Below are 18111 nucleotides of genomic sequence, written 5' to 3' on the forward strand. Positions count from 1 at the left end.
CCAATCTTCATATTGCGGATAAGCTGTCTGCAGCAGCTCATATTACCAGTTAAAATCATGTGGTCTATAAATATACAATAATGTTACCTATTGGACCAGTTAACATCTATAAATTGTAAAAGGTATCACCAAATAAACATGCACAGACACCGGAAATACATAGGATGCAGATGGGTACCAGCAAAAACATTCAAGAAAAAATTTAGCATGCTTTGTATTTTGCCTAAAAAGCAAGTTGCCAATCACGACCCATTTTACCGCAGTGGATGTCACCACAAAAAGCAAGAACGAAGGGATGCCATTCCACTTTTTGCACTGAAATGGTACTGTATATTAAGCACTGTGCTTTGCCTGAGGTTTAAGCAACTGCTGAACGGTACAATGCAATCCACAGATGCAATATTCTCGTTTGTTTCAGATGGGTCTGACATAAAATGCACTCAAAAGTCTGGTTTTACTGAAGAAAAAAACACAGGCACCCCACACAGTGCAAACTATGTAAAAACACTCATTTATTCCTTCAGAAAACAGCTGTTTCTTTTCATCTTTGCTCTCCAGTCTTCTACATTAGCAATATGAAGAAGAAAAAAAAAAAAAGATGCATCCTTCGACAGAACACAAGATACAAACTGCCTCAACATATACATCCGCACTTAATCTCACAATGATCATATCGGTCCAATCAAGCACACACCAATGCACAACACCAACCATGCTCCAGAATTTGAACACATACACACACCAGCAGTTTTTCTGTTTTTTGAATGTTCCGTCATCAGAGGAGAGGAGGGAATTTGAAAAAAAGAAAGGGGGGGGGGGGGGAATGAAGCACACACACGCACACACACACATGGCATGTGCAAAAAATCCGCCCAATGCCACCTCATTACACGCACATTCACACGGGCGTTCTCTTTCTCCATCATCCGCTTCCCATGAAAGGTGGTGACCCATGTGCAAAGCCTTGCTCCATCGTCTTCCGCATCTTCCTGAAGGGTTCTTCCACAAAGCTGCTGCCTCTGTTGCAGGCTGCTGCTTGCATCGGCACACTTCAAGAAGAGGTCCAACACCAAGAGCAAAGAAAGCTTCTCCTCTCCCTGCCTTGGAACATCTTCCTCAAGCTTCGTAAACTGCCCTCTCACCACAGAACACTGAAGTCATAACCAAAACCAGCACAACCATGGTGTCGCTGTTATATATATAAAAAAAAAAAAAAAGAAGAGAAAATAAACCCTTCTAGACACAAGCAACTCTGCGCTCGAAGGATGCAGGAGACAAAATTTTTTTTTTACAAATATGCAAAAAAGGCAAATAAGCTGTGTGACTGACTTCAGCTGACTTTAACGATATACTTAACGAAGAGTTGTTCCAAAATAAATAGGTGAAAACCTGCACAACAAAAAACAGAGAGGAGGAAACAGGGGGAAGGGACAAATATATATATATATATATATATATATGTATGTGTGTGTGCTCACGACAAATAGACTCTGCAATGCCCAACAAACGGGGGCACACGAACCACAGCGCACAGAACTTGCTGTGAACCTACCACTTTGAAAGAGGAGAGAGAAAAAAAAGAAAGAGAGAGAACAAAAGAACCGAGAGAAAGAGATGTCTCAGAACGCTGCCCCACAAGGGCAATATTGTAAAAATGCAGTCAGCACCAGCGTTGTTGGATAGGTGACAATGCCGGTACTCATCAGGATATGAGAAGAAGACTAAATAAAGGGAAGAAGGTAGAAAGAAGCAAGCTTGAAGGCTTGTTGCATCACTTCCCCACAAGAGGTAGGCTGCCGGAAATTCCAGTGCGGACATTGGTCAAGCTCGGTGTTGACGAGTGTGGTCGCCGGCAACTTCCCGATCTCCGTCGATCCAGAACCGTGGCCGGGATGATGTTGGAAGCAGCGGCAGCCGGCGCCACTCATGCATCCAGCACGCACCACACCATTCACGCACACCCACACGCATGCCGCCACCCACACAGGCTGAAAAGGCATCCTCGCTGTACAAGCGTGGTGGTAAAAAGAAGCGCGTCTCCTCCACTTGGTACTTGTTGGAGCAACCACACACACAGGGCACGACCGTCCCTTTGCACTAGGCTCCTACAACACTGGCTCTAACTGCTCCAGCTGTTTATCAGTTCGGAGCAGCACGAACATGATGACACTACGTGAACACTGCACTTGGAATCTTTTTGCATCGAGCTCTTTCTAGTCAAGCCGGGCTACCCTTCCTCGCATGCGCGTCAGGAGAGAATGCACTGCCAACAGACACGAGAAGGAATTATTTGCATCCACTGTTTTGCACGAGTGGATGCTAGGATCACAACGTCGTCAGCATTACAAGGTAGAGGAATGGTTCGCCCTAACGGCAGCTTAAACAATATCCTGTCCACAGTGGGTGTGCTAGTGTGAATGCTACTACAAATGGTGTTTAAAATGTGTGCCCCACAGCAGGAAGCATATGTGCCTAGCCGAGGCATCGCATGAGGAGAAAGCTGACGCAATTTTGGTGGCGGCAGGACTGATGACCACCAGCAACTTCGGCCAAAAGTGATCGCTGCACCCACAAATCAACGAAAAATGAAGGACACAGAAATGAAGAAAAAAACAAGAACTTCGGTACCTGGAAAGCGTGACAGTTCAGCGGGGCAGTCTCCAAAAGACTCAATGAGGCACAAGGAGGAATGGTGCGCCTCAGAAAAGACCAAAGCAAAAGATAAAAAAAAAAAAGAAAGAAAAAAAAAAATCCAGCAGGAACAGAAACTCATGAGTGTAGGGAGGGCAGAGAAGAGAGGAGGGCTAGGAAAGGGAGGACGGACGAGAGGCTACATAAATACGTCAGCAGCTCAGTCCTGCATCTCTTCGGGAATCTCGTGTGGATTGAGGATTCCAGGAACGAGCATGCGGATCTTGCGCTTCTCTTCTTCTGCCTGCCTCAGTGCCGCTTCTCGTTCCTCGAGGAACAAGTCACTATCGTCCTCGCCAGTGTACTCCTGCGGAGAAAAGCAAGTCCGAGTTCAGTTCAAGAATTGTACCCAGACAGATCAAAGGCCACGACAAGTTACTCCACACTCACAGCACTTTGTAATATGCGTCTCAATAGGGCCCCGTTGATACAAATTCGGCTAAGACAAATATGCAGGATTCCCTTGCTCACCTGCATTGTGCACAATCTGGAGAATCCCTTCTGCTGAGCTTACCTCATCCAAACCTACATAAGGTATAAATAAAGGAGCCGTGTCCCAACCTACAAGCACTCTCACACCACCACTTGAGGGTGCCCTCTCTGCTGCGGGAGGTCAATCTAAAGCACTAAAGCAGGCCTCCGATATCCCCTGCCAACTTAACAAGCCCCGATGGCTGAGATGGTTTAAAAAATACTTTTCCAGGTAGTCAATTTCTTTACGGCCGACTTCGAATGACCAAAATGAGCACAAAAAAAAAAAAAAAAAAGTACATGCATCAGGCACACCATTTTTGTTACATCATCATTGTTTCTTTCCTCGCAAAACATCGCTGGTGTGGCATTTTGCAGGCGGCACGTGTAGGGACGGACGTTCAATGCGTTGCCGAGGTCATGAAATGGTTGAGCAATAGTAGTTAGCAGCGCGCGCCAAAACGGCAAGTCCCGCCTATGCCTTCTCTAGAGTGTCTAGACAATTAACCATAAGCTGATTTACCCAGACGTGCACACAGTGACCGCTTATGTTAGCTAAGACTGTTGCCCAGCCACCCACAAGCCCGGCGCACTGGCTCATACCGGCGCTTCGTAAGGATTGTATGCGTATCTTGCAATGTAAGCAATTGTCGAGTATACCTCACTACAGATAAAACTATATTCGATCGCAACTATCATTCACTAAAACTTGTGAAAGCTGCTGGAGATGGCGCAACAATAGTTGGTGGACCGCTGTCGGTCGCCATATAGCCAAGACTGGGGAGCAACGCAGCCGTGTAATACATACAGTGTTCTGCAACTTTATCGGAACCGTCTCGGAAATTTTTCCACCGGTCGAGGCGGAAAACTTTTCCAAAACGGTTCCGATAAAGTTGAAGAACACTGTATATAGCATTTCTTGGTTTAATACAGTGCATGTTCCTATCAGAAAAGACAAATGTTATCACAATGATTGCCTGCATTACTCATGCAACTGCAGCATGCCTACAGAAGTGAGAAGCTTTCAGCAATGCCGTTTTCCATGGGTGCGTTAAGCGACGATATGCGTTGATCCGTGCCTGCCCTACTTGTCGCTAGGCCTAGTCCGTTTCAGCGGATGGCATTCCCAGTTCCTGAATGGGTCAACAGCCTCAGCATTGTAATAATGATTAGTTTTTCATTACCGCTTTACGAGGAAGCCCATCTCATATAAAATACATTCAATAAGAGATGCGTTCAGTGGCCATATTCAATTTGTATTCCATAAGTACTGCCGCTGCCGGCCGCTTGTAGCATTGCGTAGCGTACCGGGTCACACCGGCGCATCTTGCAATGTAAACAATAGTCAATTTCAGTTCACTGTAGCCAAATTAATACTCGATGGCCATTTTCACTTACTAAAATTGACGAGTTTTATCCACAATCAGCAGACTCGCACATGCAAAAGCCGTGCCTCAGTGCAATGCAAACTAAAGCCCACATGTGCCCTCCTTAATTCAGACTAAAAGAAAGCCTCTTTTGCTATTTAGTTTTTCACAGCCCCTCGTACTGTGCACGAATTTGGCCGAAATTGTAGCGAAGCGAGCGGCTCCTGACACCGACTACACAACAAGTGTCCAGGGTTTGGCACGATATTGCCCAGCTGTTGAAGAGCAAGTTCTCGACTACTGTTGGCAGGCGATGACATGCTTGTGGATAGTTTGCGTTGGTGCGGTGTGGCAGTCGCCAACGCTGCAAACACGCTGTTGACAGACAGGGTTGACCAACTGTTTCTGCAGTGTGACTCGGCCCGTAGTGTCCTCTCTCTCTGGTACAAATCCGTTGTTGAAAATACCTAGCATGCAAGCAATACAAAAGAGCAGAAAACCAGAAATATGTTTCGACGAATCTATGGAGTCATGGCCTACGACTTCACGGATACTGTCACAAAACCAATTCTGTACATGTTGATTGCCTGAACTGGTGACCAGGGTCACAGGGTCAATGCTTGCTTGAAATGACCAAAAAGGCTCAGAACTTCACCTTTACCATGAAGCAAATGCAAAGCATGTATAGGCGGACAGCCGTGCTTTCAGTAATGTCCCGACAGAGGCCACGAAATGGGAAAATTTAAAATTTAATTGTGCTGCAACAAAATATTGAAGGTGCTAAATATGTTAAAAATGACGAAATAAACAAAAATGTACCATAAATATTCCAAGTAAAATCAGAGCATGGCGAAAAAAAATGTCGGAGTTGCCCATGCAAGGGAATGCTCTTCAACAAGCGTCGATACCCGAAATACAGAGACCTGAAAACTGTTGAAATGTGGCGACATGACATGCTAATACAGTCGAACCTCGATATATCGAAACAACGCGGTGATCACAAAATAGTTCGATATAGCCAGAATTCGATAAATAAAATCACACAGAAAACGAGTCAAGAACTAGTAAAAATCAATCAATGAACAATCGTAGCGCAATAGATACTCACTTGAAGCTTCAAACAAATTATTTATTTATTTGGCAGAAAGTACTGTAGCAGCGTAGCCTGCTTCAAGTTGGAAACCACATGCTTCACCACGGCGCCCTCAACATAGTCAAGACGATCAATCAGCGATAGTCCGGTGCCTTCTATTGCGCTGCAGTAGCGCCGTACAAGGGCCAAAGCACCTACAGCCTCAGTTGCAGTCGGCAGAGGGGCAACATCAGCGCTTGCGGGATCAATCTCAGCAGCGTTTTCGCTTGGCCACTCAGCAGTAACTTCTGCTGCGATCTCCGCATCTGTCAACTCTGCCACTGTCACGGTGTTGTCATCGCCGACAAAGTCATCAATGCAGATGCTCTGTCGCTTAGCATCGACAAAGCGCTCCAACTGGCTACAGGTTTCTTCGAGCTGGCCTTCATCCTCTGTGCCGTCCAACGCCGATTCTTCTGTTGCTTCCTCGGAAGCTTCTTCAATTCGGCTCACGAAACCCGCACGCCGAAAGCAGTAACTATCGTCGACTTCTTGATGCTGTCCCAAGAGGCTTTGAGCATTTGGATGGCACCCAAATGGTCTATCTTTAGCTCTTGGCCCATCCGCAGCTTGATAAGCAAAATGTCGATCAGACGACGCTTATAAATTGCCTTGAAAGCACGAATCATACTCTGGTCCAGTGGCTGCAGCTTCGACATGATGTTCGGTGGCAAAAACTTAATTTCAATATTGCCCAGCTGGACATTGGTGTGGTGTGCCGTGCAATTATCAACGATGAGACAAACCTTCCGGCCTTTACGCACTTGCTCAGAGTCCCATGCCTTCAACCATTATTCAAATATATCTCGAGTCATCCATGGCTTCTTGTTCCAGGCATATGTCACCGGAACACTGGGGCAGTTGCGCATGCATCTCGGGGTTTGATATTTGCCTATGACAAATGGCCGAAGCTTCGAGCTTCCGTCCATGTTGGCAGCCAACAGAACTGTGATGCGAGCTTTGTCCTGCTTGCCGCCGTGGCACTTGTCTCCGCGGGTGTTGAGCGTCTGTCGCGGAAGCATTTGCCAGAACAAGACTGTTTCGTCAGCATTAAATATCTGATTCGGCTCATACAGTCAAACCCGGTTATAACGAACTTCAGTACCAAATTCGTTATAAACGATGTCCAGAACAGCGCAACGAAAATGCACTAACTAAAGAAAAACCGTGCAGCTCACCATGAATCTACAAAAGAAATTTATTGCAGATAAATGCTCACTTATTTGCAGTAGGCACTGAACTGAACGCAAAGTCGTTGGCTTTATGTTGCAGCATCGGTCCCGATAAAGGAATATTGCGGGCTTTTGCGTCGATAAACCATTTGTGCAGCGCATTCGCAACATCTTCAAAGGCAGCTTTGCACACCTGCCGCACGCCTGAGTGCTGGTTTTGTTTTGCCTTGGCCTTTATGTCACTCTTGTTTTTCAATAGAGTGCTAAAATGCTCCTTGGTACGTCAAAAACTTCGGCGACGCTTGACTTCACCATTCTCAACGCGCTGGATGACTTCTAATTTCGCAGCAAATGTCAGGGACTTCCGCTTCTTCGCATTTGCAGCCATTATAACAGAACACCAACCAGGCCTAAGCTATCATGCCAACCACACACGAACGCACGATAACAAAGACTGGAGTAGCACAAGTGGCGGCACCGAGGAGTCGGGAGTCAGTGTGCCAAATGATGTTTCAAATACGCCGCCACGTTGAAATGGTGCCCTCGGTGCAATTGATGTGTACAGCTACATACCTGCCAACCTGAAGATTTCAACATTCGTAAAACCTCCGCGACCGGGGGGTGAGCGGGCTGTTCTTTTTTTTTTTTTTTTACTTTCCAAGAATTTATCTTTAGCGAAACCCTTGCTCACTCGCTCACAAGCAAAATCCCTGTCCCGTAGAGTATCGAGCGAAAACTCCATTGTTTCACGATTTATTTTTGCAACGCTTTTGCAGTTGCTGACTTCGCCTGCTTCAAAAACTTCTCTGTGTAGGCTTACTCAAAGCAGGTGCCACTCTGGTGTCCTTTCACCATCAGCAGACTTTCTAGAGTTTTCTCGGAATTTTCTGACCCGTCGCTTCCCCTTGGATTGTACTGAGGCAAAGGAGGCGGCTTTCAACTCTACTGGTCTCTTTAACGAAGTATGTCGCAACAATAGGGTAAAGCAACGTATCCCTATTGTTACTTCCGTCCACAGCAATCGAAAATACTTGCTTTTTTAGGGCATCCAGCAAAGGAGTCTCTGCGTTCGCGGCCATTTCACGAACAATTGCCGTCGTCTTCGTCCGTCCACAGGCGTAGCGTTTGGCTTCCTCGCACTTGGGGAACATTTTCCGGAAAAGTGGTCCAGCGTGATCACTGACACTGAGCGGTGGCTCGGCTGGCTGTCCGCGGCTCGCACGTATCCTTGGTGCTTTTTCGAAGTGATGTGGATCTTTATGTTGGACTTGCCACCATGTGAAATGTTAACATCACAGGCACACGTGGTGCAAAATCCGGACTTCTCTCCTTTCTTAGACGGCACGAAGCACGGAAATTCTGCCGCATACGACTGCAAAAATACTTGGAAGTACTGTCGCGGCTTTGAGCCCGCCATTGCACTGCGAAACCACTACTACTAAAACTTCAGAGTCACACTGAGTCGGACGCGGCCACAGATCACGCAAAAACAGAGGCCAACACCAAAGTTGTCCAAACATGTGAACAAAGGAACAGCCACTAGCCTGGCGGAGGTGGTATCGAGTTTTGGATATGGATTCGTGTTCCCCTGAGTAGACGATAGAAGTCACTGCAACGTTTGCAGCTGCTGATGATGATATCACAAATATGTGTTGCCCTCTCGTGGCCGCCAAAGGTACCATAATAGTGTTAACATGGCCTCCGAGATTACCCTCCCGAGCATGTGGTGTTATCTCGGAGGCCATGATGATAATAGATGTCCGCACTTTCCCCCCCCCCCCCCCCCCCCCGAAAATAAAACATTTGCCGTAAAATTTCCCGCAAGATTCGTAAAATCGTAAGACTGGTCAAAATTCGTACATTTTACGGAAAATTCGGAAGAGTTGGCCGGTATGCAGCTATTTATGCGCAGCAGATGGCAACGCTCATTGCGCCGCCGCGATCTCCGAGGGTGTTGCGGGAAAGCTCGCCTCCTGTCAACAGCGCACGTGGCCTGGGGTGGTGAAGTTCGATACAGTCAAACCTCGATATAACGAGCACGCATATAACGAATTATTAAATATATCAAACTCTTCCAAAATATTTTTGTCAAACACATGTATTTTTAATTTCGCATAGCAAACACGGTTCGGCATAAAACGGATATTACGAACTTCGTGACTGCAAGCACTCACTTAAATTGCAGGAGGCAGGCTTCGTTGCACTACAAGTGTGTTGTGCGGCGCAGCAAACGTTCAGGACTACCTCGCAGGCGCTGACAGCGCCACAGATGCCACGACGGCATTGAGAGCTGCCAGCCAAAGAAATCCATGGCCTCCGAGGTCAGCTCCGTGCGCGTGTTTGAGCGCGCGGAGGTTATCTCGGAGGCTATAAGAAATAGTTCGCATCTCACAATCGCTGACAGCGCCGCTTCAGCAGCGGCGCGATCGAATGTTGCTTTTGCCTTCTTGGTTTTTGCATCTTTCGATTTTTAGAGTTAGCAGCGGCATTGCGGCCATCGTAGCGTTCGATGGAGGCTGCGTCGGTCGTCGTGTGGTGCGCGTAGTGCTGTGATGGCGGTGAACGCGAAAAAAAGAGCAGCACTGACGTCAACGGTCAAGCTCGAGATAAAATCAGGGCCTTCAAGGCAGTTTACAAGAAGAGACTGATTGACACTCTTGTCGTGAAGCTTCATATTAAGCAGAACTTGGAAGACTGACTTGCTGTGAGCAGCACGGGATAGCGACAAAGGCGAAACGATTGCCAACTGCTTTCGGCATGCAGGTTTTTTTCCAGCAGAGGCCCGTGCATCAAGTGACGATGGGGACGATCCCGACGAAGCAGAAGCAGAGCTCCGCAAGCTCGATAAGGCCTGGAAAGATTTTTCATGTTTTGTTGGTGACAAGCCCACAACAATGACTGTAGAGGACTTTGCAGGCGATGACGACATCGCGGCAACCACAGCTGTACTGACGGATGCTGAAATCGCTGTGGAAGTTTCTGAACATCCCGCACAGATGAAGCTCAGGCTGACCCTGCAGATGATGAGAACATTCAGACTTCACAAGCGCTTGCTGCATTGGATTTACTGCGCCACCACTGCAGTGCTATTGAGAGAGTGCCCTTGCTTGCAAACTGTGGAACAGGGCGCGATACGGAATGCGATCAACACAAAAAAGCAAGCCGCGGTAATGCAGTTCTTTGCGCGTAAATAAATGGACGTGACCCAAGTAGGCACCCTTCGAGTTGCTGTGCCTTCTCCGATTGAATTTTGCTGCTCTTGCATGTTTTTTTCTAAGAAATTTTACATTACGAATTATGGATAGAGCGAACTATTTTTTTAACTGTTCGTTATAACAAGTTTTCACTGTATATCCATTTTACATCCGGCCCCGTTCGAAATAAAAAATTAAAAATGCATGCAATTTTCCGCGTGATATAGAAAATGTTCTATACAGGCAATAATTCGATATATCCCTGTTCAATATATCGAGGTTTGACTGTACAGACTTGTGGATTTTATACTCATTGGAGGGTAACAGTATTTTCAACATCTAAACTTTATGATTTTATCGCATTCCTTGGAGTCACCTGTTTTCAGCACAATAACAGTTTAAGAATTCAAGGTAGAAGTGCATCAAAATGGCAAACTGAATTTCTATTCGCAGTAAAGGTGCGCATTCCTGTTGACCAAGCAGGCGTCGCAGACAAAATTAGGAGGCCAAGCATATGCATGCTGTACAGCTAAAATAAAGTTAAATCTCAATGTAACGAATGTCCACGTTGTGGGGATTCACAATCCCCTTCCTCCATTATAACGCCCGCGCGTAATTAACACGCGTGATTACGCGAGCTGGCAGAGAGGTTGGCGGAGGAGAGGGCATGCTGGCCACCCCCCGCCGCCTCCCGGGCATGCGGTGACGCTGCCGCGGGCTTCCCTCTTTCCTGCCGGCGTAACCGGGAGACCTCCTCTCCCGTTCCGTGTTGAGGAGTGCGACTGTAGCAACTCGCTCGGTATTCTTCGGCGAATGGGCACGCACGCGCGCGGTTCACGATTTCCGCCGAGGAGACCACCGCCGTCACCGAGAATCGCCCATTGACCGTAGGCACTTACCGCAACGGGATGTGAGCGAGAAGCCGTGTCAGGTGAGAAGACTCTTCCTCTCACCCACTTGACGTGCTTCCCTATTAGGTGGTTTCTACTATTTCACCCCCGTACGTGGCGTTCGCTCGCTACACAGTGGTTGTTCTTGATTGCTATTCCTTTGCAGTGTACTCGAGCACAATAAACTATGTTCGAGTACGCAAATCGGTGTTTGTCCCCTCTGGCCCGAACCCGCCGCAGTGGCGATTTCTCGCACCGCGGGTTGGGGGTCACAGCCCTGTCTGCTAGGGCTGGCACGTCGGGGCTAGAAGGTGACTGTAGCGTCTAGCCCCCCCCGTGGCGCATCCTCTTTCGAGAAGAACCCCCATAACGTGCCGAACTCTTCAATATTACCAAGTGTCTCAATTCCTTAACATCGCTGCTGCCATTCAACCGCATGAAGGTCAGAACTCCATTCTGCTGCTGTGGTTGATCCTCGACACATAACGAACTCGCTACGCCAACTATCTGTTCTACGAAAGGACATTTGAGCTAACTGCAATTATTAACCCCTCCTAATTGTTCTGAAGAAACAATGGCATAACTTACTCTTATTTGGACAAGGAAATCCCGCAGGTGCTCTTTGAAAGCCTGAATGTCTTGGTTGAGGTTGAAGAAGCCTTGAACTGTGATCTTGACTTGGGCACTGCAAACAAAACATAGTCAAACCTCATTATAACGAAGTCTCATTTTGCGCGGAAATTCGTTCGTTATATCCGATATTCGTTGTAAAAGTACACACAAATTCCTACAAAAAAAATTCTGTTCATAAACCCAAGTAAAGGCTACCCTAAAATGGAAAGCACAGAGCTGAAAAAAAAAAAAAAAAAAGCATTTTTTTTCTTTAAAGCATGGTATAAGCACGCGAAACCTTACCTTTCATTTTGCACTGCCAAGCAAAAATGAGCACACAAATCGGGATTTAGGCCACGCAGAACTGATTTATTTAAAAACGACGTAATCTTCATTTGGCGGCACTTCACACTATTCGATAGAATAAATTTCTCAACGAAATCGACACTGTGCAGCACTTTCCCAATGTCAGCTGATTTGGCCACAGGTAGGTTCTCAAGGTACCTTCTCAATTTCGTCGCCATATCGGTGGCCTCTGTGCTGCTGAGAGCTCGCTCTTCGCCTTCTTCACTCTCATCGCTGCTCGTAGCATCACCTGTAGGAAGCAGCTGATCGACAATTTCTTGGTCGGTCAATTCGGGCGCCACAGCCAAGTTGTCATCGGCAGCAATAAAGTCCTCGAACGTAACATTCGGAACCGCCAGTTGACGCCATGTCGTCTCGTCGAAATTGTCCGCTTCACCTTCAGAATCGTGGGCGTCGTTGGGCTCAGTCTCGCTGGTGGATGGGGCTAGGCCAGCATCACCAAAGCAATTTCTTATTGTCGACTGTGCCACTTTGTTCCATGCACCGTACAGCCTGTCCAGCGTAGTTTTGAGGTTTATGGCCGTTGATATGCCCCTGTCTATGTCAAATACGAGCTGCGTAATCAATCGCTTTCGGTAGCAGCATTTTAGTGAGCGAATGATGCTCCTGTCTAATGGCTGCAGCGCTGAGGTCGAGTTTGGCAGCAAAAAAACTAGGTGGACCGCTTCAAGTGGTACAGACACCTTATGGGCAGCTCTGCCATGTCTTTGTCGAAGGCTTTCAGCCATGCTTCAAAGAGTGACGACGTCATCCACGCCTTTTTGTTCGAGCGATAGTCCGCTTGGACATTCCGGGCGTTGCGCAGGCACCTGGGGCGAGCAGATTTACCAATAACAGTTAGCTGCCTTTTAACTGACCCATCCATGTTGACACAAAAACAACGGTGACGCAGTCTTTACTTTTCTTGCCTCCTCGGCACAGTTCGTTCTTCGCAACGAGTGACCTTTCCGGAAGCAGCTTAAAAAAAAACCCCGCCTCGTCCACGTTGTAGACATCGCGCATCTCGTAGCCATCCAGTTGCATGCGGAAGCTTCTTCGCCCAACAAGGTGTGGCAAACAAACTGGTGGCGGTCTTTAAATCGCTGCAGCCAGCCACTGCTTGCATAGAAGTCATCGTGGCCTAAGACGCAAGCGAGACTTCATGCCTTCATTTGAAGCACGGCACCAGACACAGGCAGGTTGCTCGCTCTAACGTCCTTGAACCACACGAACAAGGCATCTTCAACATCCTGGTGGTGACAATACCTGACGCGCTTCCTGTCGTTCTTCATGGCGCCTGCAGAGTGCTATCTTCTGCCTCGCGCTCAGTATGGTTGACAGAGTGCTAGGCGCAACGCCGAAGTCTGCGGCAATTTCTTTCTTCTTGCGCCCGCTGTCGACCGCCCTGAATATTTTTATCTTTGTTTCAAGAGAAACTGCTTTGCGTTTCGGCGCCGCCATGCTGCAAGACGACGGCACGACCTCGAGGAAAGTGAGCACACGCGCGGGTCGGCAAAAAGTAGGGGCAGGGGCACGCGGGCGGTGGTTCAATCACGTGCAGGTCACATGCCAGGCAGCTGTTGATGCTAGATTCACTCGCGGTCCCTAGATGGCGTGGCGTGCGAAAGCGCGGGTGATTCAAACACATTTGAAGTTGGAAACGCATGTGAGCGAAGCGACAAGGCGGCGCGACGAAAGCGATCATGGTTCGCTCCGTCGCCTACTGGGGAAGACGCATGCACGCAACAGCGCGAACCGAGCGAAAATGCGACAACGCTCTGTGTAGGTTGTGTGGCTGGCATTTGACTGGCATAGTGGCTTAGTACACTGCAAAACTATTGCCAAATCCAACAACAGTCATAACGATTGCAAGAATTAAAAGTTATTTTGCGGCAACATGGCAAAGTAAAATATATTTACAGCGAACCGTATCGAATGTGTGTGAACTTGCACTGTAATCGGCACGAATAGTCATGTGACCCCTTGTTTCTATTGTTTCGGTTGCGATTAGACATTCTTTGAATCCTTGGCTATCCATTATTGTTCGTACAAAGCGAAATGTTTACGCGGTAATGCACAATCACAATGCAACACAGCAAAATAAAGAAAGCATGGGAAATGAGCGGCGGTGACGTACGGTTACTTCGGGGGCGAACGAACAAAATTTTCTATTTCGGCAGATCCGAGCGACGAGCCAAGCGACACATGCATTTCTGTTCGCGCGAAGGCTTCGCACGACGCGTGCCGCCGTCGCGTTCGCGTGAGTTTTCGCGTGCATGCAATTCAGCCTTAAGGTGGAGGCGACGCGGGCGGTGGTTCGATCACGTGCCGGTCACATGCCAGGCAGCCGTTGATGCTAGATTCATTCGCGGTACCTAGATGGCGTGGCATGCGAAAGCGCGGGTGATTCAAACACATTTTAGGTGGAGGCGATTGATAAAGCCGAAATTTAGCGTTTTGAAAATTTTTTTTTTTTTTTGCTTCTTTGCAAATTTTGAGTCGTGTGAATACAAAATATGCTTCGTTATAACCGATTTAGTGTCAAATTTTCAGTTTTTCATTTCGTTATACAGATAGAACTCCCATAGAAATAAAGCACAGCCAACCAAACTTTGCTTTTACTTCGTTATATCTGATAATTCGCTGTATCCGTGTTCGTTATAACGAGGTTCGACTGTACTGTTAACACATTCATCTGAATACCTATTCGTTGGAAGTGTCTCTCACATACAGATACTCAAACAAAACGTTTTGTTGATTACAGTAATGCTAACTTCACTTTATGGACATTCGTGCACTTTTCAGAAAGCTGGTTACCCTGCACAATAAGTTTATAATTTGACATTCCTGCAGAGATGATACTGCTCAGATTTCGCTCCCGAGCACGTTGCTACAAAAGCTCCGAACCCCGAGAGAGCAAGCAGCCACAGTCGAGATTTTGCCCTGCACATTAAATTTGTCATTTTACATCACGCAATATGTGAACTGGCCAATCACTGTATCGAGAAAAACGTGTACACAATTTTCCCACCCCTTGCTAATGGTTTCTGCTGGAACAGAGCACTGAGCGTGAACTCGCAATGCTGGCAATCAACAGACTGTGGAAGAACTCACTCGGAAAGATGTCCAAACGCAGTCTTGAGGAGGTTGGCCACAAAGTCCTGCACGTAGACTACGTTGGTAGTGCCGTTGGCCTGCATCGTCGGGTTGAGTGGCAGGGTGACCTTGTTGGCCTCGACTATGCTAAACATGTACGCCAGAATGGTTGCCTGCATGGACAGGCCTGCAAAACAGGAAAAAGGACCCTAGGTGGTACGAAATGATATTAACAACAAAAGTCCCCTTCTTTTGACGTCAATAACTACAACCTGCGCAACCTTTCCGGACTACATTATGTCGAGTTTTAACCGTAAAGGTTGCTAACTGTCTCGTTGCCCTTCCAGCCATGAAGTAGTACGCACCGGCTGTGTGAGACGTGTCCGTCACCACCGAGAAAAGGTGCTGCATGATGTCCGTGTAGTATGTCTGGTAGAAGCTCTGCGACGCTGCCTCTTCCTGGCCAATGTTCTGCAGGAGCTGGTACAGGATCTGCAGGCCTGCAATGGAACACCGATCAAGATATGGTCAAACCCACTTCCAACAATATCATCTTGAACAATATACACAGATATAACAATGGACAAACATGAAGCCATCAGCTTTACCGTGTAGTCTATGGTAAAATAAACTACACATAGGAATGCTCTCATGGTATATTACCAGTTGTAACAATTAAAATCTGGTCCCTGCACGCCAACCTTAGAAAAAAAAGAAATACTCGCAAATATAGTGGGACCCTGCTGGCCAAGCCACACCGGCAAGCACCAAGAATGATCAAGTCCGTGCCGGGACTTCATCTGTGCTGAAATCTTTCACTCGGCTACTTGCAAATGTTGGACACCTTGTAGAGAGATGTCAACAGATTGCCGTGAGGTAGTCAAAGCTGACTGATTATGGGGTTCTGCTAGAAAATAACTGAGAAGCGAGGCACTTACGTACTCCTCATTGAACTGTATTAGGTTCGTGACATTTTCCTTGTTTTTTGGCTTAACTCAGTTATAACAAAGGTATTTTCATGGCATCTTAATATTGTTACAAGTCAGCTTGACTATCACATGGTCACCCTTACCATTACCAAAACCACATGAACCAGAATGAATGACTCGGCCATATCTCCACTTACTTATCACTGAGACTTATCACTCACCAACATCAGCCACGTTTCTCATCGTGTGCTTGAAAGCCCAGATGATGGAGTCTAAGACAAGCTTGAACTGTGCTGCAGGGATGTTCAACAATGCTGCACAACAGAAAAGGACAAATGAGAAAGGGGGAGAACAGCCAAAGACAAGGCCCAAGCAGCTAAGATGGGCAAATGTCACCACGCTCAAGTCTTAGCGTTACCATGCGAAGACTTAGCAATGCTTCTACAGTAAAGCTCAAACGAAATGAACTTGGAGTGATAATTTTGTTACATGCTTTTCCTTCTGAGACACCTTTCTCCACTATAAGACCCTACAGGACTCAAATGATGCTGCCAAGTGTAAACGGGTACACGGTACACAGCTTTTGAAAAGGGAACAAAATGTTCGTCAAGGTATTGCAAGTTCATTAGCACTTTCCTGTCCGCACCTATTCCCACCGATAGCCCGCTATCAACGATTTCACGGTTCGAATTTTTCTGCTTTCGCAGCGCTTCTTGACAAGTGGCATCATCCAAATAGAAATAGAGAAACCCTTCTTTCAGTTTTGCTTTAGGCTTTTTTTTTTTCCGCTGTGCCGCGCCCGTCCAGATGGTCTCCGGACTCAGGCGATCGGCGCTCCTTGTTTACATCATGGCATCAATGTCATGCACTCCTGTTACGCGGATGGTAGGTTTCTGCGGAAGTTGACGCATCGGAGAGCTCGTTTTTGGATGCGAACAGCAGCAGTGATGACTCGGAAGACAAATTCAGCTCTTCAGACTCTAGCACTGACAGCGAAACTACGTCAAACCGGCCCGGAAAGTTGACAGCCATGCCCCGATAAGTTTTGCTTTCGCCCACAAAAAGTTCCACTTTCGCTGCGCGCCGATTGGAAGAGATCACTGTTCTGTGTTCTTAAGGTCACAGCTGTTATCTGCAGGATGAGAACGTCTTTTGGGCAGTGTTACTTGCGGCCGGCAGCATAGGGAGTTGTTTTCTACTGTTTTCTTTCCTAACTCGGCGAATACTGCCCACAGAAAGCTAGAATTTGCTGCAATGTTGCATTGGTCCCTGCTGTAAAAAACGTATACTTTGCAATTTTTTTATTTGTGTCAAGAAACTTTGATGCTTTTGTGTGTGTTGTTTCTTTTCTAACTACAATATTTTGGTGATAGTTCTTTTTTTTCATCACTTACTCAATAAATATGTTGATTCTCACTAACCCCCCCTTTGTGAAGAGCAATTCCTCTTCTACAATTTGATACTAGACACTTCTGTACCAAGCAAGTTTTTTTTAAGGGGGGACGCGGGCTTTGAAAGTCGAAAAATCGCGAAAAAGACGGCTTTTCAAGAAGTACATATCTCGGCTGTATACGTTATAAACTACCTTTCCTATAATTATAAACGCCTAATTCATCGTGGAACTGCTTTAAATTAAATATACAATTGGGAGCGGCAGCCCCAGAGTCGCGAGCGTACCCAAAACTTAGCGCGCGCGCCATTTCTCTGCCGCTGAACCGAGCGCCGCCATCTTGGTCTTGTTTTGTTGGTGAATGCTTGCCCTTTTCCATATTGCCTTCGCCGGCGGCGTCCGCGGCGTAGCAGAAGCGTGGCTCGCTTGTGATTGGGGGCCTCACAGGGATTGTTGAGCTTCCCGTGTCTCGAATTCGGGCTGTGATTGGACAAAGTGCGCGCTCCGTGAGAACGCGGGGATCGAGCGACTGCTATTGGCTGCTGCGCGCGCTGACGCGGTAGCCCCTCCCCGGCGCGTCGTCTGCTCCGGCTTGCTACTGAGCTGGCGTTCTTTGTAAGCTCGCTGAATCGCTCCACGTTTCACCATTTTGAGATCGCCGTGATCATCACTCGTTACGAATTCTGGTGGCGTGTTTTGAACGGTTATGTGCACTTTGTGGATTATTGCACGATCGGCCACGATGCGCGCTAAGAAGTTCAAAACACTGCATACGTCGTCGTTCTGTGAATGCCGTCCGAATCGCGAAGTTAGCGAAAAGCG

General features: G+C 47.2%; 1 protein-coding gene across 4 annotated transcripts in view; it reads right to left on the reverse strand.

Moving 5' to 3' along the window:
* Positions 1–492: 492 nt before the first annotated feature.
* Positions 493–18111, reverse strand: part of emb (exportin-1 emb) — a 64852-nt gene continuing 47233 nt past the window's right edge. For all 4 annotated transcript variants that reach the window (XM_084583693.1, XM_084583691.1, XM_084583694.1 and 1 more), the window contains exons 18-22: positions 16121–16213; positions 15336–15470; positions 14989–15157; positions 11506–11602; positions 493–2998 (exon numbers count right to left, since the gene is read on the reverse strand). In XM_084583693.1, coding sequence (XP_084439819.1) covers positions 2852–2998; positions 11506–11602; positions 14989–15157; positions 15336–15470; positions 16121–16213 — 641 coding nt within the window. In that variant the 3' untranslated portion in view covers positions 493–2851. The remainder of the gene's footprint in view (positions 2999–11505; positions 11603–14988; positions 15158–15335; positions 15471–16120; positions 16214–18111) is intronic.

This window comes from Amblyomma maculatum, chromosome 11 (genome assembly GCF_055883805.1).
Source record: "Amblyomma maculatum isolate TAMU_Amacu chromosome 11, ASM5588380v1, whole genome shotgun sequence".
In the NCBI taxonomy this organism is placed as follows: Eukaryota; Metazoa; Arthropoda; class Arachnida; order Ixodida; family Ixodidae; genus Amblyomma; species Amblyomma maculatum.